Source organism: Trichoderma evansii (genome assembly GCF_050947405.1).
Source record: "Trichoderma evansii strain SZMC 28006 chromosome Unknown GGI43scaffold_15, whole genome shotgun sequence".
In the NCBI taxonomy this organism is placed as follows: domain Eukaryota; kingdom Fungi; phylum Ascomycota; class Sordariomycetes; order Hypocreales; family Hypocreaceae; genus Trichoderma; species Trichoderma evansii.
Genome location: NW_028145191.1, coordinates 135385 through 161505, shown reverse-complemented (window position 1 = coordinate 161505; position 26121 = coordinate 135385). Strand labels below are relative to the sequence as shown.

Below are 26121 nucleotides of genomic sequence, written 5' to 3'. Positions count from 1 at the left end.
TCAACAACTTCTTCAAATATTTCCCCATTCCCTTTTTCAATAGAATTTGATCAAGCACTTGATATAGTCACCGCTGCACATTATTATTCCAAAATTAGGATTCACGCACCTATTCGTCGTCTTATCCAATAAGAGAGAGTCAAATTACCATCAAGGCCACTACCATAGCTTCAATACCGCTTACAAACTGCTACACAACCACTTCTCCATCTTCGCCTTTGACTACAAACACCGGCATTTTTTCGATCCAACGTCTCGTTTACAAACAGAAATGACAACATCTACAAATACAAATACAAATACAGCCTCTATTACAAGCAAGAGTTCAACGACCACTAGTGTAGCTAGCCTACGCTGCTAACTATCGTACGCGTACCCTGCTTGCAGGTACTGTTATAAATAAATAATTTACTTGTTTATAACAGGAAGAATTAACTTTTATAATTCTATTAATTTAATATTAAAAATAGCCTCAACTGGTTTTTTAAATAAAGACCTATTTCAATTAGTAAATTTTAAAAACAAATTCTATACTAGGGCTATATGCTAACAGCTGCCATAAAAAAATCCACAAAGTCTTACCTAGAATTCATTCATGAAAGTTTATTGCAAGGGGTTGCTGGTGCCTTTCGGACTTGGATAATGCCAAAAACCAAAAGTGAGATTGCAGCGGCGTATTCCAGCATAAAAAAAGCCCAAAGATCACATGCATCCCAGGCACAACATGCATAAGTCTTTGACCACTTCGGGTGAGGACCAGGCAATTGTCGACCGTGTCCACATTCTCCACACTCCTCACAAATTTGGTGAGCTCCAGTATTACCACGTTTTCGACGATTTTTGTAGCAGCACAAGTTATCAAATGCCGAATACGCCAAAACAAGAACAATGGAGCCGGTCATTGCGATACCTGCTGGCCCTGTCCAATTTGCCCCGAAGTATAAGATGCTGACACTCAAAGAAACAAATCCTGTGCCTATCATAAATCCAGCGAGGCAAATTTGCGCAATAACACAGCCACGTAAGTAGCCATCAACCACACAACCGTCTGGGAACCTATGCAAGAAAAGGTACACAGCTAAAAGAGCGAATGGGCTTGCAAGAAAAAATTGTGATGCAAGTATTAGAAGTGCCTGCACTCGGGTGCCCTTGCAGTCAGTGAGAGCAAACTGGGTACTAAGGGTGATGGTTCCAGCAAACGTTGACAGTAGAATCAACACGGCAGCGAAGTCCGTCAAGCCTTTTTTCCGTGGAAGATCGTATCTGAACATATTAGGTAGACAAGGAAATCTAGTCACCGTAGAATGACATACCAAAGACTCTGTAACTCTTGGGGTTGCATCTGGAGATGGGTGAGTGGCAATTATTTATGGATAGGTGGTTTGGAGCCAGTACAGTATCTGATAAAAAGTTGTTCAGCTGATGAAGCGTTCTAGGCCAAAGTCGGACAGAGGCTTCCCGTTTGCGGAAGATTGAACTCCTGCTGGGACTCTATGTCTGGGTCGTGAAAGCCATACTGACAATTGCCGGCGGAACTTGCAGGTGTATATTATGAACGGGCACATAGTGGAAATTCAGAGCAACAAGATCTATGGCGGGAATACCGGTTGGCCAAAAGTCTTTTCCTTTAAAAATTTCAGCTCCTCCGCACTCCCTTTTGCGTAGTATCCTGCATGTCTAGAACTTTAGCCTTTACTGTGGCTGCGGTTTATTGCTAGAGAATTCCTTCTGACATCCTAAGTTTCTGCTTATTGGCTACTTCTACTAGTATTTGACTAGCGATGGGAATCGAGGTAGTCTTTGGTGCTGTTTTCGGCCTTGTCGAGTGCGACCAATCTCGAGCCATAGCCCTGGTACGTGTACCGTCGCCCAGCACCAGGAACCCAGATACACCACCTGGGTCTCCAACATTACCTTATCGATTAGCATACGCAATTGTATTGGCCACGATGCAGTATATTAGATAACATTAAAGTTAGATTTTATCACTCTACAGGCATAGTTCTGAAACAAGCAATATCGATTAAATACCCAATTACTACCATTAAATATATGTTATTCTTTATTGTTTACATTAAAGCTTTTTTTAATAGATCTCTACAACGCACTTTCCCAATAGGAACTGAAGCGGAAGAGAAATAGTTACTCGGGCGAAGCCCAGTTGAATAAGATATAAAAAGAATAAGATTATTTTTACTAGATAAGAAAAACAACACACGCTCTCCATATAAACTAACCCCTAGCTAGTGTAATAGTTTCGTTCTTGTAGGAATAGAGCTGTAACAGCTAGATCAAATAGTTTTGTAACTTGCTCTTGCTCTGTGGTCTTAATAGCGGTTTGGCAAGCTGGGTTTTCGTGGATGTGTTTGTATGAGCGTGAGCCAGTTCAGAGAGGCGACAACAACTAAAAAGAAATTAGCTTATTACAAGCAGAAATTAAAGAACAAGCTAATAGCCGGCCAAAAGCCAGGTTAAAGTCAACGAGATCAGAGAAATCAAGCATATATATAAAATGCGGAAGGGAAGAAGGGGCAATAAAAACGGCCCCTGTCTTCCCAAGGATATCTAGAGGAAAATTAATTTGGCTAATTGCTTCAATGGGTTAGTAAAAAGCAAGAATTCGATCAGCTGCGCAGTCTACAAATCATAAGGTATGAATAAAGACGAATACACTGCCGTCAGTGCAATCCTCTTGTGATTTATAAAGTCAACGTATCTCTGACCGTAGTAACACACAGCTGTACCCCATATACTCACTTCTTCCAATCCATTCAAAACCAAAACATTAGCGCTCAAAAAATACTCCTCAAAGCTTTTGCTCATATCACAGTCCGCGTATATCCCTCAAATAGCTCACCTACGTTCCAATTGTTCTAGCCCTCAGCCTACTTTAGCAGCGGCAGTTAATTCCAGTCTATAAACGCCTCGCCTGAGCTATACGGCATTATTTCCCATAAACCCCTCTCAGCCCTATCTAAACAACCCCTCATCTAGATCTGCAAGCATATAGCCGAGCAGCGCACAGCCAGTCCAGCTAGTTTGACGCCACGTAAATGTTTCGACGCCATCCCGTAGTGCGGCCGATATCTCCTTCGCTCAACATCACCACCACCACCACCACTTACACGAGATGTTTTTCCCCATGAAAACGGCGCATGCACGACGTATCGCTTATTTATTAATAAGCCTCCGCATTTTCTTAAATTGGGCGCAAGATAGAGCTGGACGTTAGAATCTAGGGGAGTGTGAGATCTAGGATCCGCTAATATCCACCTCGGGTAGCATCGGTACGATTCACGGCATTTTATCCCATGGGGTAGCGTAAAAGGCTAACACGACGAAAACTTCGCCTAAAACAAGATTCAAGACTTCAATTACGCGGAACAGAATAGTTTAAAAATTAAGCGTAGATTATAGAGGGTCAGATGGGGTAAACAAGTAGAAGCGCTTTATCCATTGTATCTCTACTCTATGGAAATCATCATACAGAAAATAAAATACATGTCTTCATAATAAATATACAGATTCATAAAAGCAACGCCATGCAAGCAGATTTAACTTAAGCAAGAGGCGCGCAAGTGAAAGGACCACGGACGGTCTTGGCCTTGTATTGGTTCATCTGCAGCCATGAATTAGTCTTTGGTCGATGGCGTAAAAAGGTTGAGAGAGAATCAATACTTACAATATCAACAATACTGGCGTAGGTTCCGCAGACCAGCACAACAAGTCCAACAATCATGGAAAGACTGCTCAGGATGAAGTGGACAATGTTCTTTCGCTCAAAGCAGCTTCCCTCCTTGAGGAGCACAAACCAGAAAATGGCGGGGAAGTAGTAGGTGAAGCCGGAGATGAAGAGAGACGATGAGATGGACAGGAGATCGGAGAAGAAGGGAATGGCCTCTGCGATAACCCAAGCGATGAGAGTGATGACGGCAATAAGCGCAACCCAGGTAACCCATCCCATGGTAGTGTTGACGTATCGGATGACGGAGTTCTTGTAAATGCGTCCGTGGATAAAACGTCCGACGACAGTGCCGTTGATGGATCCGGAAATGAAGATGACGGGCAGACCAATACCAAAGGCAATCTTGGAGATGAGGTGACCTCCAGAAAGCAGAGCGGGAGACTTGACATCAACTCCGACAAAGGCGTAAATCACAGCACCGGTGATGGTGTAGATGGCAATCTCGATGAGACCAAGAGCCCAGATAGACTTCTTATAATCGGTGGGGGTGTGCATCTCGTCCATGAATGAGAACTGGCAGATGGAAAAGCTGTAGGCGAAGACAATGTTGGTAATGGCGATGAAGGCGTCGGCAAAGGACAGATCCTCCTTGGGCCATGGGGACCAGTCAACGGCAGACAGTCCACCGGCGGAGTGGTTGGCCTTGATACCAGTGGCAATCATGGTGATACCAATGGCGAGGATGATGGAGACGAAGTCGATGTAACCAAGAATGGCAAGCTCGGTGAAGGACGGAGGAATGGCCAGGATGAAGAGGATGATGGCAGAGACAACTCCAAAGACGAGGGAGCAAGTGGCGTTTTCTGTAATGTTGAGGAAAGCAATGGTACCAGTCAAGCAGTGAGAACCGACAAGCAGGATGAGTTGCAGGGCAAACATGGCTCCAACAAGTTCGTATCCAAAGCGACCAGCGACCAGTCTACCAGCATCAGCGTAGTGGGCAACCTCGGGAAACTTGATCTTGACCATGCCGACAAGGTCACTTGTGTAGATGGCGAGGAAACCAAGACCAACGGAGCAGAGGACACCAGCGACCATGCCGAGAGTCGCAAAAGCACTGGGCAGAGACAGAGAGCCGAGAGCAATAGCCTCGACGATGAGGACGACGGTCAGACGCTTCCATCCCAGACGATGAAATTTCTGCTCGCCTTCCTGCGCCTTGGCTCGCTCGACATCCTCGCGGAACTCATCGCTTGTCTCGCCGGCGATGGGTGCATCGTCGAACATGTTGGAGGTGGGGTTCTTCTTGTCATCGTAGCGGCGGCCCTTCTCAGACCCCGAAGGGGAGGTGATTGATGTATCAGACATGATGAATGTGTGTGTGTATGAGGGTATAATGGGGTATCAATGACTGAGAGTGAGTAGAGACAGTGATTGGGTATCTGGTATAAGACAGGAGCAAGAAAAGAAAATCAAGCTGACACTCTATCACAAGGCAAGAATAGGACGATATCCAGGCCTATATAAACCCGCCGTGGCTGTTGAGGATGAGAGAAGAGAAGGGTTGAGTGAAAGAGGAAGCGAGATGAAAAAGTGCGGAGGTGGAGGCGAACGAGGAAGTTTAATACCCAGCCCAGGTGGTTTGTGCAGATCCGAGGTCGATCCCCAAGGAGCGGCCAGTCAGTCATTACGTGCCACTTTCTGCTCACATTCAAGTTGGTAAGGGTTCGTTATCAATGGCCAGCCCAGTCCACAAAGGGCCGAGAATGGAGCAAGGGCAAACAACCAAGCAACCATCGTCGAATAAGCTAATACCATAGAGTTGCCAAAGTCTGCATGGAGCAGCGCCAGAAGAGGCGAAACCGGGGTGGCCGTGGTGTCGGAGCAGAAACGCCACGGACGGTGTGGGCGTATCACACAATCCCGGCGTTAAGATAGGCTCCTCTTAGATGGGCTCCTCCAAGATGGCTGGCGCCTCTCAGATAGCCTCCGGCCACCGGATCTCGCGCAGAGGCAGTTGCTCGTACGATGCTTTAACGAGAGGCGTTTGCAACATTCCGGCCCAGCGTGTGCTCCGGACCTCGGTGTTGCAAGCTCTTAGATTTTCTCCATAGATAAGAGAGAAACCGCGAACCCATTCTAAGTGTTTGAAATGGGCGGGCAATCTAGACTCTAGACTGCCGCTCACTGGCAGACCCTCCACTTTGCCCAACTCATGTGCTCCGACCATGATATGCGAAGCTCATCTGCAGGTAGGGAGAGACACACGGTCCAGCCTCAGTTCACTTCAGCTCATCTCAGCTCGGGCTCCCACTCGTTGAGGCATCCAATGTCTACATCGTCAGTGTCCCCTATGCCTAATGACCTGCTTGGTCCCTCTACCCCAGACCCCCGCAAAACGACAATCGACAGCATCTGGCGTGTCAGAAACGCTTCTCCGCATTCTTGTACGTAAAAAGAAGCCATCGTGGCCGAGCTGGGCAACGCAAACCTGGAGGTGAATCTCGCACATTGACCTGATCTCAGGGAGCAAGACCCTGCCGTGCTTGCCGGATCCATGCGGAACCCTGAACAAGACCGTAAAACGACTGACCAGAGTTTCGTTGTGGGTTGCGATTTTGTGATGGAAGCGAGTTTCTGCCAAGTGGACCCTGCTTGCTTGGCGGCTCGAGGTCTATCTGGACAAGATTTTTTCTTCGTTCCTTGCGCGGCCGTCTCATTCTTGCTGCCAGCCCGCAACGTCATTGTGATAGGACGGTTGCGATTCCCTGCGCTCTGTATGGCCGCCGTAATAGCGGACCCCTCTCCCTTGCGGTCCACCGGGGCCCACCGAAGCCACTGATCCAGCCCACTCAAGCCACTGTAGGTTCCATCGCAAACCCACCGTGAGCCCACCGGGCCACCGACTGTCCACTGTGCTGTCGCTGCGACTCTGCGAGATGGATCCCGCTGCGACTCAGGGCCAGTTTCGATGTGTCAACAGTCCAGCGGAGATGGCTCGGGGGACCAGGTTTTTGCTCGAATAATGCCTCGTCGCAGGAGGCGAACGCTGGGACCAAGCGAGATTCTCGTATGAGTGCCCGTTCACGGACAGTCTCCAGCATCAAGGTCAAGGCGCCAGGATCCATTATGTACTGATAATGGCGAGCTGTGGCCCAACCCGGTCGCTGCTTGGCCACCCAGGGACCAGAGCTGTCAGGCAGCCGGGTCTGACTCTCTTTTTTTCCTCATTTCGTCGGGGCGATCAATGCGAGTAATGGGGCGTGTGTGGCGCGAATAGAGATTCGACGTTTGCAGGCTAGACGCAGCCAGAACCAACCTTGAAACCTTCTGCCTGCGTTCGGGAAAAAAAAAAATTGTTTGACACTGCCGACCGATCTTAGTCATCGGCAGACCGTCTGCCTGCACACCACATTGCGGCACTCAGTGCCGGCCGCCAAGTTCGTGCCTTGCGTAAGCCTCGCTGGACCGCGCCAGGCATGAACAGCGCAGGGCTTGTACCCGCTGGCGATGACAGTGGGAACGGAGAGCCCAAATTGTCCGCGCAGGTACAAGCACCGCCTAGCACCGCCTAGCACAGCGTCGCAGGGCCGCTAGCAGGCACCAGCGGTGTCAACTAGTAGTCGTGGCCTGAGGCGACTCGGCTAGCGTGCTGCTTCCAGCAGGCCCAGCATTACCCCGGGGGCCTCCTAGCGAACCTTACGGGGGCCGAGCCGCTGTGCAAACCCATCCATCTTCAGCCACCTCTGCAGACTGGATCTCGCTGTTTTCTCACGCCCAAGTCACCTGCAGCAGCCACCCCTCCAGTCCTCCAACCAGTAACCCTTTGCGGCCTGGCGCGGCGACGCTACTGCCGGCGATCACTTCCACGCGCCTTCTCGAAAGCTGCCTAACGGAGCTATTCCAAACTTCGTATTACTGTGCCGTAATCGTGCTGTTCTTCGCATTCGTTGCGGCGTCCATCAGCACACCAAAAGACTCATTCATTTTTTTTTTAGAACGTTCGAAACAGCTTCTAGTCATGTCGAGCAGCTGACACGCGCCCGCCCAGCATCTGCCGTGCCCGTTTCGAGTCGCATATCCCGACTTTGAATGTGTGCTCTATCGAGTGTGTGTGTGTTTGTTTTGTCATCTACAGTAAACCAACTTGCAACATGCGCGCGTCTCCTCCCCTCCATCACAAGAGGCGGGTGATGCGGAACAGCGGGAAACTCTTTAGCCCGCCCAGCGCCGCCGTCATGTTTGTTATTGGTGGCCCAATCGCTCGCTCCAATCTTCATCAGCCGCGCCCATGTCTGCCATTTCGCCGTATTGAGCACAGGCCCGAGATGCCCCGGCCTACGTAGCATCACGGCCGATTACCGTGACATATCCTGCCCCCTGCCATGAGCCGGTTGTTGAACCATCAAGATACGTGTAATAAAGATGCGTAACCATGGCGTTGTACTTGTAGACCGCATTTTCCCCACGCCCTCTACATGGGGCCCGTGGTGTAGCTGAGAGGCAAAAAGACAAGACAACCATATTGTGGCGGCGGCCAAATTACCTTTGAGAAGCGACGGAACGAGGCAATTTCGCTCTCCACATCGACAACCCCAACTCAAGCTCCAACTCTATGTTGCTTCCATTGGACGAATCGTAATGAGGACTCCAGTCGGGTTGGGGTAGCCCCGTGCGGGCATTTCAAAATGACAACACATTATTCAATAGATACTCTGGGGTTGGAGAACCCCAGAAAGATCCCCAAGGCGCTCCTTGCACATATTTTCAAATTTTCGTAATAGCCTTGCTCGTCATTCGTTGTTTGGAGAGCCTATGGAGTCGTCCATTAGATAGAGTAGTGAGCTCCGCCGGCGTTCCCCATGGGCATTACTTAACATTGTTTCAAAATACAACGCACGCCGCACAGATCGTTCCACGTCATGCATTAGCCTCTTCATAACAATCGTCGTTGCACCAGTTCTGATCGAAGCATCCTTCGCCGATTATCTTACTCAATGCGGACAGATTACATGTGATCTGGGTGATTCCGGGTGGCAATCAACGCGCCTAAACATTCTCGAACAAATGGAAACTTCTCAGCTAATGCAGAGAACGATTCCGATCCTTGTTACGTCAAAGGAGCTGCCCGATATATCCGGCGTTGCATAATCGCTGCACTAGGACAGGCAGACATCAATAGTCAATGCATAGACCACCATGCATACATGTAGCACATACGAAGCCGATAATAGCTCGTCTCAAGGGGATTTGAAATTTTCTCGTCATTTAACCAGCAAAAGGATGCCTCACAGACCATCTGGCAAAAATAAAGTAGTCACTCCAGTCATTTTCATTCTATTCTAGTACTTATCCCATGCCCAGTTCCACCAATAGAGGTCCAACAGCCAGCCGATTGATAGAGAAGAGCCGAGATAAGAGGGAGGGTAAAACATCATCCTAAGAAGGGAGTAAACCATATTGGATATAGCATGAATGGCGTTGCATCGACAACAAAGCCATCCACCTCAGCTTTGAAATGGAATCATGCATCTAGTGCAGCACGCTATCTCTCCCGTACCCCGTAAACAGGAAACAAATTCCGAGCCAAGTGCTGATCATTTTCAAGGCCTGTCTATGTATCTGCATGGATCTCGAGATAAGCGACTGCTCGACACACTTACAGGAGATGCTCTCTGATACATATCAAGCTCATCATCTGATTATCATGCGACCTTGCATGTTGTAAGATACGTGTAATCGGTACAACAGTCCCATGGAACCTTGCTTGCTTGCATATCTGCTGTTTTCTACTCTTTAATTTCAAAGATCCATTTACATGCGTTGGTTCATTGGGATCCATACACCCTAAAAGTTGGAGGGTTGCAACGATAGTTTAGAAGCATGTATTCCACGCCCTTTGACCCATGTCTCTCCAACCTCGCCTCGCGATACGAACCCCCCCGCAAAGTAGAGTACACTAATCAGATATTACAGGTATTGGTTTGAGGGGAAAGATCCCTTGTTAGCTGTAAATCTATCTATTCTTACATTTCTATTATGTACGAGATTGATTGTAAGAAAATACAAAAAATTGTAAAAATAGATCAAGGTATAGGGTAGGTACATGTCATGTAGCTGAATACATGTGCTGGACAAGTTCACTAGTGCATTACGAAGCGGCTCAACTTGCACGTGCTTACCTCATCCGGCGCTTGGTAACCAAAAATTCAATATTCTTATCTTATCGGCATCTAAATTTTGTGTGTAGCGATATTGCCCCTCCAAAAAAAGCGACGTACAAGCATCATCAAAGCCATTTTTCTCAGCCATACCAGCCCAGATTCTGCTCCGTTGTGCAAATTTGCCATTAAAATAGATTCAAAAAGTACTTTGCGACTTGAAAAATTAGTCTCATCAGGTTCGAAAAGCCTTGTTAGATCGCCATACACAACGCCATCATGGCCACCCCGCTGGCTCAACCCACCGAGCCATCTACGACTCCAAATGTCACAGCGTTCAAACCGATTCACAGCCTTGTCCTTGATACCGGTCCATTAATCAAGAACGATCCTCCAGCCAGTGTCCTCATCGCCAAGGCCGAAAAGCTATATACCCTCCCCAACATCATCAGCGAAATCCGCGACGCCGCGACCCGTTCTCGAGTGGAAACGACACTGCTGCCATTTGTCACCATACGATCCCCAAGGCCAGAAAGCTTAAAATTTATTGCCGACTTTGCGAAAAAGACTGGTGACTATGGAGTACTCAGCAAACCTGATATGGAGGTGCTTGCGCTGGGATATGAGCTGGAATGCGAGAGGAATGGCGGCGATTGGAGACTGAGGAATACACCGGGCCAGAAAAGTGTAAACGGACGGCCGCAGGCTAAAGAAACGACAGAAGAAGAGAAGGAGAAGCCGGAACAAGTCGAGGAGGCTCAACAGGCCGATTCTGAAAACAGCCCAGAGGTCGCGAATGACCAACCAGAGTCCCAGCCTCAGCCAGATACCGAGACAAAGCTCAACGAGGATTTGCAGAGTCTCAGCCTGGAGGCCATGGGCAGCAGTGAAGAGCAACTTGAGGAGTCAAACACATCAGATACCGTTGAGAACGCCCCTACGTCTTCTTTGGCAGCACAACCTGAAGAACAACCTGAAGAGGCTGCGGAAGACTCTGACGAGGAAGGCTGGATCACTCCCTCCAACCTCAAGAAGCAACAGGCTAAAGATTCTGGCGCAAATGGTACCAAGGACAATGGCCCTCCCAAAACTCTACAGGCTGCCATCCTGACCTCTGATTACGCCATGCAAAACGTTGCACTGCGCATCAACCTCAACCTCGTCACGCCGTCCATGTCTCGCATCACATATCTCAAGACATGGGTGCTGCGCTGCCATGGCTGCTTTAACATCACCAAAGACATGGACAAGCAATTCTGTCCCAAGTGCGGCCAGAGCACTCTTACCAGGACAAGCTGCTCGACGGACCAGCACGGCAACTTCAAGATCCACCTCAAGCAAGGCTTCCAGTGGAACACTAGGGGAAATGTGTTTAGTGTGCCGAAGCCGGTTCATGGCAGCGCCAACGGAAGACTGCCCAAGAATGTGGGCGGCAAGAATAACTGGGGCAGAGATTTGATCTTGACCGAGGATCAGAAGGAGCATACCAAGGCCCTGGATGAACAGCGAAGACAAAGGAAGAAGGATCTCATGGACGATGATTTCTTGCCGGGTCTTTTGACTGGCCATAGGTCTGGAGCGGGTGGCAAGATCAAGGTTGGTGCTGGACGAAATGTGAACTCGAGGCGGAAGAGGTAAATGTAGATGGGAAACTGGTTGGCTGGACTTGTATATAAAGAGTAATGAGATCAGGAAAACAAAATGGAATAAGATAGACGGAAAATAAAAGTGCAAATTAAAAATAATCACAATGGTGTAAATTCAAGGCGAGATCTACGTTGGCCCTGATGGAGAGCAGTAATTGCTTGTATGTTCCTCTCGACGAGGCTTGTATTTTTTTTTTATCCTGCGTAGATGCAAATGTGCCCAAGTAACACGTAAACAGCTGATATGAAAACATAGAATCTCCCACTACCAGTCGCCTAAGAAACGCCAAATTCCCTTCCCAATCATGGAGAAAAAAGAAGTTTTTCCAATTCCAGATAGTATTTTCGATAGCTCCCCTCCATTCAGTCGAAAAGCTCCTTGTCAGACTTGCCTGTACCTCTCGAGGTAGTCTCTTGTCGTGCAATTCTCCCCTTTTCAATGCTCGCCCACGTAATCTATCCAAGCCCGTTCATCATCTCTCATGTTGGAATCCGTAGAGAAGCTGTCGGTGATATCACTTCAAAAGAAGATACGCTCATTATGGGCTCTCCCAAGCGAGTTGCCTATGGCTTGCTGATCGCCTCGATGACATCTCAATGTCGCAAATTTACATAGCCTCAGCCTCTGGTAATAATAGTGTTAGACACGTGAGAAAAAAAAAAGTAAAGAGTTTTAGCAGCAAAACTACACAAGGCTTCACTCACTCTGCTGGGTCAGGAGCAGGGCAAATCTGCGCTTCAGGGTAACACGCTGGCGAGACCACTTGTCATCGGGGGAGAAGCGCGCAGGGTGCGCAGACTTGGTGACCTGGCCGTGGGCGACCTTCTTGAGGGTGTAGAGGCGGTTGCCGCTGGCGTCGAGGGTGTACATCAAATGCATGGTGGGCGGTTAGATTTGAGAGGTTAAAGGTGGATTTTATCGACGAGGCGGTAGTGGACAAGGAATTGTAGCGGCACTGGATGTGATGTGGCGGTACAATTGGTCACTGATTCGTACGTTTGGCGAGGAGCGAGGATGAAGTTTTTGGTGATGCGCCTTTGGCCTGGGCGAAAAAAATTGGTGAGTGGAGGCCGATGTTATCGATAAGCCACTACGCTAGTACTAGTACAGCCAACTTTGATCAATTCAGCCAAAGCTTGAGTTTAAGACGAATTGAATTCAGATTAATTACAGCGAATGTAAATAAAATTAAATATACTGATCACTTTCAAGAAAACTATGTAAAGGTAGCGAATCATCAAAGTGAGAAGTTGACATCTTTTCAATGAACGAATAAGCAAATAACTATGCAAAACTACAAATAACTTTGGCCAACAGTGCCAAAACTCGAAACAAATATTCAACATGAGGACGAAAAGAACTTCGTCCATAAAAGGAATGTCCAGAATGAAACTGAGAGAGCATCTTCTCAAAACCCAGCCCAAATCCAACACATCTTTTCAACATCCTACTGTAGCCGCCTGGAATTCATCACAAGCCGGCACCCTTTTACATCTCTTCACCAACACGGGCCTTCTTGTCACCAGCCCATCCTTCGCGCTCATAAAAGCGGAACACGAGGTCGTAGTCCTCGAAATCATGCACAATGCGATCAATGCGACGGTATCCGCGCACGGAGTCAACAATTCGGAGAGCCGCAGCGCCCTTTGATTCGGGGTTCGCCAAGCCGTAGGGGTTATCGCCACGGCCCTTGGCCTCGAACAAGGTGACGCTGAAGCGGCCCGGCTTGAAGATCTCAACAACGTGCTCGATGATCTCAGCAGTGGTGCGTCCGCTCTGGCCTCCTGGAACGTTGGTCTCGAAGGAAGCAAACGAGAAGCCGGTCTCAGGGGTGACGTGGACGCTGAAGTAGTGTCCGGCATTGTTGCCACCCTGGCTCTCCTCTTGAGCAGAGGGGGGAGGGATGATGGCGTTGGCAGAGAAACCGCACGGGCTGAAGAGGTAGGAATCAATGCGGGCATCTGGGTAGACCGAGGTAGGGTACACATCGGCGAGGCCACATTGCTCCGTCACGACAGTGCCCAGGGCATGGCCCTCGGTAGTCAGAGCCTCCAGCTCCTTGAGCTTCTCGCACGGCTCATGCAAGTCGGACTCGATGCCATCAGCAAAGACGTCCACCTCCTCAAGCGGAGTCGAGAGTCCACCAAGGTTGTCGGCGGCATCGCTGCGAGCCTTTTTGGCTTCAGCCGACATTTTATCACACGCGACCGCACTCGCGTGTGACAGGTAGAACTGCTTGGCATTCTCCGGATCGAGATCCGTCATCAAAATCTCGAGCGTCTCGTCAGAGGCATTTGCTATAGATCCCATTTTGCTAAAGCTGGCGGGAATGGTGAAGCTGGTTGGAGCCACCTCGTTGCTCTCCGAGTCAGGAGTCAAGGGGGGAGTGAACATTCGGTTCGGGGTCGTGATATAGAGATACCAGTGGTCTCCATTCATTTTTCCAACCATATAGGCGCTGCCGCCGTCAAACATGTCGTCCAAGTACTTGACCTCCTGCTTCCAGCTGCGGTGAGGGCCATGCTGCTTGTCAGGGAAGAGGAAGTTCTTGCGGCTGTAAAACACGCGGTAAGGAGTGGCGACGGCCTTGATTTCCTGAGCGGACGCAGCGTTGTCAAAACTGAAGCCAGCATGTTCAGCAGCAATGTGGAGCATGCGCTGAAGTCCCAGGAGAAGGGTGGTGGTGCCGCAAGTCTTCAGGATGAGCTTGTGGGGAAAGACGAACATGCTAGACTCGGAGAGAAGATAGGCGTCAACAGTCTCGGACTCGAGAACCGAGAGAATCTTGCAGTTGACCATATCAAGCATGGACACCCAAGTGTCAGCAGCCACAGCTTTGAGACCATTGGGGCGAGCGCCTGTGGGCAGCGCCGAAGCACTGGGCGCAAACCACACCTCTAGCAGCTTTTCAGGTCCTGATTATTTACTTGTCAGTTTACCAGGATCTTGGACAGAAAAAGTATAGGAGAATGCTTATAGAAGCAACGCACCTTCAAAGGCATAAGTGGAGTCCAACTCGGCAGCAACATCGTGGTTGATTGTCAAGTGGGTTGCCGAGGAAGGCGAAAAGGTATAATTGTTGGGGACTGAAAGATTGGCCATTGTTGCTAATAACTTTGCAGCTACTGCAAGTAGCTAAAAGCAGAAACGTCGACTTGGAGAAAACGCGGTGATGCCCCTCTGACGATGAGTCCGCGGAGCACTAGCTGCCACTCAAACAGACTTTGCGGCGTCTGCTTGAGAGAGTAGGCCCACAGGAATGTGGTGAGTCCAACGACGCTGGCGGAAGCCAGCAGCAATGGGGGATAGTGTAAAGATGCCTAACGTCTGTAGAAAGACGTCAAGGAGGCTGAGGACAGAGAGGGTAGAAGAACCGTTTCTGTGACGAAATGTTGCGCGGAGTGTTGTATTTCCCGATACCCAGGGAGTAGTACCGAGATTGGTGGTTGGATTGGTAGAGAAGAGGCGTTATTTGGAAGCTATTCAAATTCTGTGTTGCTTGAAGGGGTGCTATCGAGGCCTAGAGAGAGAAGCATGGTTAGTTCTTCAACATCCACACGCGACCATCGCACTTTATAGATGGAGCTCTGGCAGCTCAAGATGGAGATGGAGAAGCTAGGAAATAAACATGAAAACATACTTGGAAGGTCGCGAAAAGAGGAATCGCAGGAGATCAGTTGATCGCATAGAAGGCCAAGAGAAGAACCAGAGAAGGGTCAGTCGGGCCACTGGACAAAGCGGCCGGTTGAGAGTGTCTTTCGAGGACAAGCAGAACGTCTAGCTACTCATATCCAGCAATGTGAAAATCACCAGAGAAGAGCTATAAGAGGCTTTTCCCGAATCGACAAGCGGTCGTGTGACGGTAAGCGGATGGGCGTGTTGCTGCGTGCAAAATGGAGGCGCAAGCAGTAGGGCGATATATTTTTCCCTAGTTTTTTTTTTTATCTCTCTATCTCCCCGCGGGGACGAGACGTGTCGCTCGTTGGTCGGCAGAGAAGTGGCTGGTGGAGGAGAGTGGATGCCTCGCTGATGGACACAAGATGGACACAAGACGGACGGCAAAACTCGGACAGCAGACTGCGGGAACAAAGTTTTGCAATTGTTTGTGCGGGTTTGGATTTTGATTTTGGCTGCGAGGGTTGTGTTTGTGTGATGCTCGACGCAGCCCAATCGGGGGTCGGTGATGGGTACGCTGCAGTACTTGGCTGCGGCGCTAGGACGCCTGGGCAGCAGGTCTGTGCAGGTACTGCCAGGTACATTTTGGCGGTGCAGGTCCCCACTAACACGCAAGGAGTCTATGGGCGAAAAAAAGGTAAAAATTATCGAGACATGACAAGAGATGCAAACGACGTGGCAACGTTTCTCGCTCCTTGCATTGAGTACGAGGTAATATAGTGGCTCAGGGAGTCAGACGAATACTGTGACAAAAGACGATTTGCAAGGTTATACGCGAGAAATGCTAGATGTCTATCTGAATATATTTTGTGCTTTGTGAGCATCTGCAAATCGTTATATGCCACAGCTGTGCTCAATAGTAGCTGCAGGCTCACGACCGCTGTAATTTTTTTCGAGGTACCCACAATTGATGGCCAGGTACATTGGCACGATACGTAATGTGGAACAAAACTCTCTTGCGCTGGCCAATCAAATCGGCGTGTTGGATAGACGGGACGGTGGGGCTGCCGGAACAAGAAGCAGGTTGGAAACGCCTCTGCCTGGAGACTGATTGATGCTGGGTGGCTTCTGGATGACGAAATGACACAGGGTGTGCTTGCATGTATTACATGTGCTGGACTGTGATTGAGCTGCGAATATTACTAGATGGACTCCCAAGATTTGATACCGTCTCTAGTAAGACTTGGCAGCTACCAGCGCCTTGCTGAGGGGAAAGCCATGCTATACCGACTCTTTCATCGCTGTCGGTGTTTGCGCCAACTGGAACCGAGCAATTGAGTTTTATACTTTGCCGCTGTGGGTTAGAAAGAACCGGTGCATGATGTCGCTGGCTGGCTACGGGCAACTACGGGAAATAATTAAAGAGCACTGCGATACAGTTACACAATCACACATGAATAGATGCGTAATGTTTATTATACTATATCATTCACCCGCTCGTATTACTATGCACAGCAGTTTCAAAGGCAAGGGACAACTGCTGCAAGTCGAATGCTGACCCTACATTATGTAGCTACTGTGCATTTACTGCTGGGACTCTAAGCGGAGGCTATGATACGTAGCTGCGAATAACATATTGCCTCTTCGCGTGTAGCACAGACGCTCCGAGTACATGGCATGTCTCATTGAGCATCTCATAGTACTCATGCGATTCGACTCTTCCTTGACAAAGTCACATCTGGTATAGCTACGCATGGGAGTGCTACCACGGCTTACTGGCAGTAGTCACTCGCACGCGTAATAAAGGAGCACCCGCTCTCCAAAGGGATATATGGCTGTCTCATGGCACTCACGGCTCGCCACAGCTCCGTCACTCATATTGCACTGCCGCACACCACCAGGGACTGGCCGACAAGTGTAGGCGTAACACGGATTCATGTATTCCCTATGCTGGCAACTTTCTCTCCAACCTGTGCGGTGATGTCTTTGAATATGTGGAACAGCGAACAGTCCTTGTACTTGTCCACCAGTGTCCCATCATCTTTACCGTCCTGCTTCTCGTCGCCCTCTGGCGGCGCCGTTGAAATGTCCCGGCCATTCACCACTGTGCCCACTGGATAAAACGGCCGTTTGCCCTCTTCAACGAGGGTAATAAACTGTGTATCGATCGGTACGGAGCCCAGGAAAGGAACCTTGAACTCCTCTGCCATGGACCGGCCACCCCCAGATCCAAAGATGTCGGTGCACTCTGAGCAGTGTGGACATACGAAGCCGCTCATGTTCTCCACCACTCCAAGCACACGAATGCCAGTCTTGACGCAAAAGTTTAGCTCTTTGCGCACGTCTGCCGTCGCCACTGCCTGCGGCGTCGTAACAACCACTGCGCCAGCCACTTGACCCGGCCGAGCATCCTTTTGTAGCGTTTCAGCCAGCGAAATGTGCTCGTCACTGGTTCCCGGCGGCGTGTCGATGAGTAGGTATTCCGTCTCGGCCCATAACACATCCTTGAGGAATTGTCGAATCATGGCAGTCTTCTTTGGGCCTCTCCAAACCACTGCGTCGCCTCGCTTGGGCAGCAGGAACCCTAAGCTCATGGCGTGCAAGCTGCCCAGTCCATTCTCCGGATCAGCCTCGTGGACAGTAACTGGCGCCCATCCTCCTGGCACCTGAGTGACCTTGGATGCTTCGATCGATAGCATGCGCGGGATGGACGGGCCGGTCAGATCGACATCGAGGATTCCCACCGAGTGGCCGGCGAGCGTGAGGGACAGGGCCAGCTGCGTTGTCACTGAGGACTTGCCCACGCCTCCTTTGCCGGACAGCACCTAAAAACCGCAGAAACCAGGTCAGTTACTTGATGCGCCGCCAGTATTGTAGGTAAAATGAACGATGCGACAAGATGCAGCTGTGCTTCTGGTGGATGTTGGACGTACCAGCACAATGTGCTTGACCTTCTCTAAGCCCATGATGATTCAGCTGCTCTGCTTAATCTATGCGTAGATGGCGCAGCAAAGCGCATCAGAAGCGGTGACCAGAGAGGCCAGGAGGATGCTTTGCGAATGGCTCTCGGCGGCTGATTTGTAAGATTAGACGGAGATGGAAATGTTGCGCGCAGCTTCCAGCAAAAGCGCCGGTCAACGGAGCGCGGCTTCGGCCGGAGTTTGCCCCGCCATGATCACATGTCGATGCTACCTCTCTTTACCTAACCCCTCCATAAATACGGCCTGTCACTGGCACATCTAATATTGAAGATACACCAAACATACGCATTCACAGAGATGCATTGCCATGAGACAGCCTGAGAGTCGATGAGACTTGTATTCGTTTATTTGGTTAATGTTGGCTGTATCTAATTATCGAGGAGAGTAAATTTAATTGATGGGCTCTGTTTGCAGTGGATGAAGAATCGAGCACAGTGCTCCACCACACGGCTTTAGTATCTCAACTTCAAGTATTATGTAGTCGTGCACAATCGCTTGTATGGCTCTTGTATTGCTGAATGCAATTATTCGGCTGTATCGCTTAATGCAGTTGCCAAACATGTTCTGCAATCGCAACTAGCCTCAAGTTATCGACCTTATCGTGAGCAGTGAGTAAGATGCCCATGTTCTAGACATAGAGCAATGGGCTAGATGGCCGTGATTGAACCACTGGCTGTTCTTATCTCGAAAGACGGACCATTTCGCCAAATATTGACCGTTCTTCTTTCTTATTTCAGCCAGTGATACAATCACTCCCAGCAAGTAACCGCCGGGGTTTTTGTTATTAATACATTATCAACAGTCAATCCATGTAGCTTGTATATTTTTAGCCTAGATGAATTAATATTTCGTATAGGCACCGACTCAAATCCCTTATGCCGGTGTTTTGGATTTGTATAAATTTAGAAATGAATTAAGAATTAAAATCTCACAATGCCTGTAAAATATATAAAAAGAAATATAGTTATCTTTTTTTAGTTACCAATGGTAGTAAATACGCCACCGCAAGCTATTCGGAGATAAACCTGGAGTAAATTGTTAACAAGGTCTTACAGGTCAGTGAGAATATACGGGCTCTTTTTAACTACTGCAAAATAGTTCAATGCATTGATATAATGGCGGTGAAATAGATATAACGTTTAACTATACACTAAAGTATAAAAAATACCTTATTCCCATCTTTAATCTTACAATGCAGCATCACCACTCATCGGCCTAGAATTCAAATTGATCCAAACCACAAACCTATCGTTTCACCTCTTCTAACAAACTGCTCCAAAAGTTTTCACTCTTTTATAATAATCACATCCATTTTAATAAGCTGATACAACGCCTATCCCTCTAAAATGAAGCTTTCTCAATCTATTTTCCTCACGGCTATTGCCAGCCTTGCAGCTTCCACCACTGCTTACACGACCAACGAAGCCTTTCAGCTTAACTTCTACTCTGACACTAAATGTACAAAGTACATAGGAGAGTCTGACCATGCCTGGCCTTACCTCGACGCGGATCCTAGTTTCCCTCAAGATACTTGCTTTACTTTTGCCCAACCTTCTGGAACGGTCAGCCTCAATCTCGCTGGGGCTTATCGTTACGATAGTAGTACTCCGGTTCCCGCATATTGCACTTTGTATACCGGGGGTTCATGCGATGGATCGGAACAGGCCAAGCTAGTCTTTGGTCAATCCAAGGGTACTGATTGTGAACCCACTCGATCCCCTCTGGGCCACTATCTCTGGAAGTCTGCCAGATGCTACTTCAGCTGAGCGCCTTAGTAAGTTTACTTCGTTATACTTAATTAATTACCTGCTAATAAACGCAGGATATGGTAATCATCTTGAATATGGGCGACAAGGTTGAATGGCTAGAGCTGGTAGAGAGGTGTGCTCGGGTTTTTGCTTCTAATAGATTTGGCATTAACCTTCTTAAAGCATTGAAAAATGCCACCATATAAAAACACCCCCTATATACATATGTATATATATATGAGTCAACGTACTAGCAGAAAAATACATAATCTCTTCATCGTATCATGCTCTCTAAGTCGTCTTCGATAGAGCTACCTGTGCCCTGTCCGCAGATTTCTCATCCTGTGGTGGCTGACAATCTTCCAGATCGCGTTCTTTGCCTTTTGATGGCGTAGGCACAAACCGAATGGATCCTTTTTGGTACGCTATCACAGGTCGGGTGCCATCATAATATCCCAATACCTCGGGTCCACTATCGGAGTTTAGATTTAGGGAGATGGGGCCGCTGAAGCGGACAATGGGACCGCCATCCACTGTGAATCCAATGAATTCGCCCAAAACCGAAGTTGAATTCTCAAAGCCATCTTCAACGTTTCCTTGAATTGTGTTTCTAAAACGCCGCCACCGCCGAATCCTGTTAGCAAATGAACGCCGCAAGAGTGTATCATCAGACTATCTTACACTTCGCTCATAGAAAGAACGCTATTCTTCCGTATAGGGCCATCCTTGATCTTGTTGACTCGCTTCTTTATGCAATCGTGAACGAGGTGCAAGAAGCCAGCGATAACGAGGACTGGTGTTCCTAAAGCAAGAGCCCATGGCCTTGAAGCCATAATTAGTATTTTGACTTCTCGTCTATTCATGAGTGGAAAGAGACTTACGGATGCCTCCTGTTCCTCAATGAGTGTGCCATGGCAAGTATGATACCCATCATCGCTATTAGCGATCCGACCTGAGTCATGGTCCACGTAGACCAGTACAGGGATATCAGATTCTCGCCATCACAAAACTGCAGTGCCAGGAGAGCAAATGCTTCCATAATAACGACAGCGGTCGACACGATGACGCAGCCAAGACACATTAGCATGTACTTGATCAGGCTTCTTGAACGCCTCTGTGGTTCATGGCTGTATCGCTCGATAGCTTCTTGGCCCCTGTTGTTGGGAACAATACGTTAGTTTGTATATAATTTTGTTACGTATCTCACCTCGGGCTCTCGATAAGCTAATGGGAGGAATGGAGACGACGTACTGTGTGTATGTCCAGGACGCAATGAATAGAATCATGAGATTCAGCACAAACATGAACCAGTAGATGATCTTGAAATGCCATCGGTCTAAATCGGATGCAAACTGCGCATATTGCTTACATAGATCCTCATCCTTAACAAATGCCTGGGCCATGACCTCCATTATATCTTAAATTCCGCCCAGGTCGGATAAGCCTGGAAGTAGAAGACAAGAATGAGAGTAAAAAGATGATAAAAATGGAGGAAGGAGCTATGTAAGTGATGCTGAGCCAGAATAATAGCAGCTATGCTGACCAGTGTTGAAGTTGTGTTGATCACTGATGAAACAAAGACTTGGCGGATGGCAGTGACAGCTGAAGATCCGTGTTTAGCTCGAGCCCCCAACTTTTCCAAGCCGCAATAGCATCGGAAAACTGACGTGTGGCGTTTTGAGAATATTTGATTCGTCATTTGAAGGCGTTTATTTGTGCGGAGTGTGCTGCCAGCGGCCGGAAACGGGAAGAAGAAGACAAATCTTCGGCGAGGCGCATATGCCTGGGTAACTGCGCATTGACTATTTACAACTATATCTGTATAACCAAGAGGGACGAGCGAAGTGAACGAGGAAAGCTACCTATGGTATGCAGCCGCTGTTTAGCTGATAAGATGAATACGTAAAAGTCTTATTAGGCTACACTCATTATACTGAACCGTCATTATACACCATCTGCAACGCTGACGAAGAATGCCATTTAGACAGAGCTCGGGCAAGCAGTTGGCCAACGCACTGACATCTTCTTGAGTTACACACTCTCCACCTCTCCCCCACTTCCCCTTCTGTCTGATCTGAAGCCAGTCCTTGGGATAGTGAAGCGTAGCAATAGTAGATTGTCCTACCTCAGTTCATGTTTCACCGCCATGGTCTTAATATGTAACTTATGCCCCAATTGGCATATATGAAGCAGTCCTAAAAACTCTCGAATCCCTGCCCTAACCTTCTCAAGAGCTCAGTATCAGTATGCAAGATGCAAGGATAGTATAAGCTTAAAAGTATTAGTAGCAGATAATGATGGTTTAATCTAGTGTAGGTTCAATTTGCCTTAGTTTGCGGCTTGTTTGCGCGCCAAGCATTTCTTATATGAGTATTCGGGTTGGGAGGCTGAGCTAGTGAGAAAAGACACTATTCATATCTACATCCTTGCGGCTCTTTCAGCTAACATTGGCGCCAAGTAGTGATGTGTAAGAAACCATGCCGACGTGTTTCACGGCCCTCAGCTGAGAAGAGAGAAAAAGAAATACGTTTAGTTTCGACGCAAATCCGAAAATATTACGGGGAGATAGCGCACATGTAGCCAATGACTCACAGCGGGGAAGCCTTGGCATAGATTGAAAGGATCTTAAATTGATTACTATTCGAGGATAAGCGCAAAGGCGTGCTCGGTTCAGGCCGCCGTATACGTCGGATTTAGATCTGCTCGATATTTATCTGATCTATCTTTTAAGCTTATTTGTACTGCACGTCTTTATGGTCTGCCTGACGATGTGATTCATGTCCCGTAGAATTTGAACTGAACAACACAAGTTCAATCGTGTTACGCGTAGATGTTTATAAGATTGTGTAGTCATAATTAAAGTAATAATTTCATCTCTTTTGCGTTATAATAGAATCATCAGTTCGGAAAGAATTGATCAAATCTCCCAGCCATTTTAGGCGGATCAATAGTAACCGTCAAGCTAATTGTTTGGGTGGATCAAAATATTTCGGCTGAATAGTGCTCTGCCAAGATTTGGGCTGCAAACAAACACCAATGGTATCGAATACAGAATTAGGATGATGGCGAGACTTGGCAGATCCTTGAGATAGATAATTTTTTCCGCTATCCATTGCACTGCCACAAGGAAAGACAACGGTGTAAGCGCTCATTACGCAAGAAATTTATCTGTGAGATGTAAACTTTCGAGGCCTTTCAATCAACGAATGATTCTCATGAAAGATTGCTGGTAATTTTGGGTAATGTCAGGTGCTGAAACATAATAGATGCACTTGATTTTGTCAATAGTTGCAGAGCCTCAGCATTATAGATAGGAGGCAGCCAAAAAAGAGGGGGGGCATATAACGCTCAACACATGCATAACACTTACGCATCCATAGGCCAGCTGACTTGCTTGTTTCGGATTTTGTTTGGCTTTTTGAAGCAAGGGAGAATCATGGCTGCAATAGCGGTGTGCATTTACGGCAAAGAGGCACCAGCGTCGCCACGTATGCTGGTCTGAGCTCGAAATTTTCGATTCTACCTAGACATTGAGTGATTCAATAATTAGCATAGATCTAACTTGTTGGATAAAACTAAAGGGAGTGGAGGCTGAGCCGTCTCGAAAGATTTGGTCCCCATTCTCATTAAATGGTAGCCATTTTTCATGCCGGGTGCCTGGAACTTATCTGTTAAAGCAAATAGGTGGCATCTAAGGATCATGGATGGAACGCGCTGGTAAATTAAAATTGACAAGTGAGTCGATATTTCTACGTAGCAAATAACTTATTGTGTGGAAGACAAAGTGCCATCCTTTCCTGCAATTATAATTTTGCTCTGTGCCTCGTCGACTAGATCAACAGCGTCCGTGATGATGCGTCCAGCATGGTCATGCTTCTTATCCCATTCCTCAACTTCAGAGTTTGGCACTTTGACCAGTTTATGACTCTTCGCACCATCGTCAAGGGTAACCACTTCTTCGCGGATTTTGTAGCCTCGGAGGCGAGGAATACCGTGAACCCAAAGCCAAAAGTAGGCCGCACACCCCACGAGGCTTTAAAATATTAGCTCTTGAACTACCAAAACTGCCACTGTATGCTGAATTGAGACTTACATGCCAACAGAGGTAACTACATACGTAGCGTACCAGAAACTAACGTCGCCACCAGTTGCTCCTCCTGCAGGAGGGTACCACGGCATGATGAGTAGGTAGAGGTTCTTGAGAATACTGAAATAAATAGCGATATCCCAGGCTTTGAACACAGGCCTTGGCAGATTGAGGGCTTTTCGCTTATGTCTTACAATTAGAAGACCAACACTCATTAAGAAGTCAAAGAAAGAGCCAGGGTAAACACCAAGATCAGTAACTGCAATTTTGATTAGTATTAAGAGGGGAAAGACAGCAAGCCAAGTTAGAAATACTTGATTACGTACCAAAGTTGAAAGCATCTCCAGCAGGGGGTGCTAGGATCATTACGAGAGTAATGACATATTTAAACAGATATGGTCCAAGAGCAGTGCCGAAAGGATAAGTTGAGACCCAGAAGCTGGTGAATGGGAGGACACCTTGTCGACCGCATTCACGAATAACCCTCGAGGATCCAATTAGTACCGCCACCAGATTACCAAAAGCACTGATTGCAATCAGGAAGTTGAGGGCCCTAATGCCCTTGCTGTCTCCAAAAACATTGACGAAAAATAGATTGGCAACAGTTAGCTTGCCCTCGATAATATCTTCTTTCGAAACTACAGAGCCTTAAATTAGAGATGAAATGAGTTTAAATCGAGTTTTTTTTTGCAACTTACCGGCAGAGTAATAAGCAACAACCGTCAAAATATAAAGAACTGTAACGGTACATATGGCAATGAAGCCATTGCGACGAATTTTCTTCACGGGATTCTACGAAAAGTCGTAAGAAAATGAAAAAATAATAGCTATCCATGAGATGAGATTTAAAAGCGTACCTTGACTTCATTGGCAACGTTGAAAGAATTTTCGAATCCGGCGTAGGAGAAAATAATTTTGTACAAACTGTTCGTTGTTCCATAGGCGGTAGCGGCTCCCTGAAAAGAATTCTGAAAATTGGCCGTCGGATTCTTAATCCGAGTATGTCCTCCAAGGACTACGAAACCTGTAATGGAGATGAAGAGCAGTGTGGAGAGTTTGATGAAACCGACTACGTTGGCGAAGTGATACGCATGTTTGTTGTGCAAAACCACAGCTGTTTTACTAGGTAAGCTTTTATTTTGCGCATTTTTCTTTACATTAATGAAGAGATTGAACTTACCGAGGACTGCAACAGTGTAGGCAGCTACGGCTACTCCCTTTAGCTGCCAATCAGTAGGGTTGTGATCCGTCATTTTGAATAGATATTCGGCCAGAACTGTTTGTAGATCCAAAGTCAGCTACTTTAAACCGGCCTCATTCTCAATTTAAACGCCTGCATGCTCAAATTAACCGGAAACTTACCATAACAATTTCCGCTGCTAAATGACAAAATAACTGTCTGAAAAGCAAATGCAGTGGACATCAGCCAGCGTGGCCGTGGGAATGCCTGCTCGAGATAAACCACCTCGGCTCCAGACCGTGAAGGAAAATAAGATGTGAACTCGAGATACACAGAAAACGCGCATGTTGAAGTTAAAAATCCAAGAGCCCACCATATCAGACTCAAACCAATGCTACCGGTTCCTTTGAGAATGCTCGAGGCTGCGAGTTTTTTTTTAGCCTTCAGATGGAGGAGGTATAGATAAAGAGGTTTGCTCACGAGTTGAGAAGATGCCTGTTCCGATCATCTTACTCACATTCAGAAACAGAATCGTCATAGGCCCAACATTATATCCTAGTGGTGATGATTCTTCAACAGGTGCACCAGAGGCATCTTGATAAGATACCTCTTTATTGTTGGCTGCTTTCCCTGCGACATAATACGTGCCTCCGGCAACGAGCTCGGACGGATCACTGTCTGATGATGATCCTCGCTCTTCTACTTCAGCAGATTGAGAGTCTTCACTGCTCTGGAAAGGACGCCGCCAAAATGAAGGCATTGCGTTTAAATGTACCTCAAACAGCTGGATGCAAATCAGGAAGCAGATGGTACCAACGGATGGCTTCCAACAAGAGATATTTGGCTACAAGTTCTTATCGATGAGCTTGCTATATATTAATGAGGGAAATAGCACACTTGGAACATGGGTCAATAATTCGAGCTGTGTCTCCGCGGGCGTTTTTTTGCTTTTACTGTTGTGCAGTGCCACATACACTCAGCTCTCTCCATAAATTGCTATAAGCAGATGATCTTCGC

At 47.6% G+C, this 26121-nt stretch overlaps 9 protein-coding genes across 9 annotated transcripts; 2 read left to right on the top strand and 7 right to left on the bottom strand.

Moving 5' to 3' along the window:
- Nucleotides 1–470: 470 nt before the first annotated feature.
- On the bottom strand, nt 471–1824 carry GGI43DRAFT_409187 (uncharacterized protein). Its single transcript, XM_083206476.1, has 2 exons — nt 583–1824; nt 471–496 (listed from the first exon to the last, which is right to left on the bottom strand). Exon 1 carries the CDS (start codon nt 1269–1271, stop codon nt 594–596), a length of 678 nt encoding a protein of 225 aa, XP_083058788.1. The 5' UTR covers nt 1272–1824; the 3' UTR covers nt 471–496; nt 583–593.
- Nucleotides 1825–3559: 1735 nt separating this feature from the next.
- On the bottom strand, nt 3560–5053 carry GGI43DRAFT_385332 (transmembrane amino acid transporter protein-domain-containing protein; the record flags this gene model as incomplete). Its single annotated transcript, XM_083203641.1, has 2 exons — nt 3560–3619; nt 3683–5053. The coding sequence occupies 2 exons, from the start codon at nt 5051–5053 to the stop codon at nt 3560–3562; spliced, it is 1431 nt and encodes a 476-aa protein (XP_083058787.1).
- A 4878-nt stretch (nt 5054–9931) lies between these two features.
- GGI43DRAFT_409176 (rRNA-binding endoribonuclease) lies at nt 9932–11591 on the top strand. Its single transcript, XM_083206475.1, has one exon. It carries the CDS (start codon nt 10126–10128, stop codon nt 11482–11484), a length of 1359 nt encoding a protein of 452 aa, XP_083058786.1. The 5' UTR covers nt 9932–10125; the 3' UTR covers nt 11485–11591.
- A 56-nt stretch (nt 11592–11647) lies between these two features.
- Nucleotides 11648–12514, bottom strand: GGI43DRAFT_409174 (H/ACA ribonucleoprotein complex subunit NOP10). Its single transcript, XM_083206474.1, has 2 exons — nt 12198–12514; nt 11648–12117 (listed from the first exon to the last, which is right to left on the bottom strand). The coding sequence occupies exons 1-2, from the start codon at nt 12370–12372 to the stop codon at nt 12101–12103; spliced, it is 192 nt and encodes a 63-aa protein (XP_083058785.1). The 5' UTR covers nt 12373–12514; the 3' UTR covers nt 11648–12100.
- Nucleotides 12515–12871: 357 nt separating this feature from the next.
- Nucleotides 12872–14998, bottom strand: GGI43DRAFT_94726 (S-adenosylmethionine decarboxylase). Its single transcript, XM_083210560.1, has 2 exons — nt 14484–14998; nt 12872–14408 (listed from the first exon to the last, which is right to left on the bottom strand). The coding sequence occupies exons 1-2, from the start codon at nt 14593–14595 to the stop codon at nt 12982–12984; spliced, it is 1539 nt and encodes a 512-aa protein (XP_083058784.1). The 5' UTR covers nt 14596–14998; the 3' UTR covers nt 12872–12981.
- Nucleotides 14999–16952: 1954 nt separating this feature from the next.
- GGI43DRAFT_94704 (P-loop containing nucleoside triphosphate hydrolase protein) lies at nt 16953–18456 on the bottom strand. Its single transcript, XM_083210558.1, has 2 exons — nt 18042–18456; nt 16953–17933 (listed from the first exon to the last, which is right to left on the bottom strand). The coding sequence occupies exons 1-2, from the start codon at nt 18072–18074 to the stop codon at nt 17043–17045; spliced, it is 924 nt and encodes a 307-aa protein (XP_083058783.1). The 5' UTR covers nt 18075–18456; the 3' UTR covers nt 16953–17042.
- A 965-nt stretch (nt 18457–19421) lies between these two features.
- Nucleotides 19422–19985, top strand: GGI43DRAFT_409170 (uncharacterized protein). The gene has a single exon (XM_083206473.1). It carries the CDS (start codon nt 19436–19438, stop codon nt 19853–19855), a length of 420 nt encoding a protein of 139 aa, XP_083058782.1. The 5' UTR covers nt 19422–19435; the 3' UTR covers nt 19856–19985.
- A 143-nt stretch (nt 19986–20128) lies between these two features.
- Nucleotides 20129–21249, bottom strand: GGI43DRAFT_385327 (uncharacterized protein; the record flags this gene model as incomplete). The annotated part of the gene is made up of 4 exons (XM_083203640.1): nt 20129–20447; nt 20519–20659; nt 20719–20991; nt 21089–21249. The coding sequence occupies 4 exons, from the start codon at nt 21247–21249 to the stop codon at nt 20129–20131; spliced, it is 894 nt and encodes a 297-aa protein (XP_083058781.1).
- A 1937-nt stretch (nt 21250–23186) lies between these two features.
- GGI43DRAFT_428621 (amino acid permease domain-containing protein) lies at nt 23187–25995 on the bottom strand. The gene is made up of 8 exons (XM_083208988.1): nt 25585–25995; nt 25287–25526; nt 25105–25200; nt 24782–25038; nt 24623–24716; nt 24251–24562; nt 23931–24183; nt 23187–23870 (listed from the first exon to the last, which is right to left on the bottom strand). The coding sequence occupies exons 1-8, from the start codon at nt 25862–25864 to the stop codon at nt 23603–23605; spliced, it is 1800 nt and encodes a 599-aa protein (XP_083058780.1). The 5' UTR covers nt 25865–25995; the 3' UTR covers nt 23187–23602.
- Between the last annotated feature and the right edge of the window lie 126 nt (nt 25996–26121).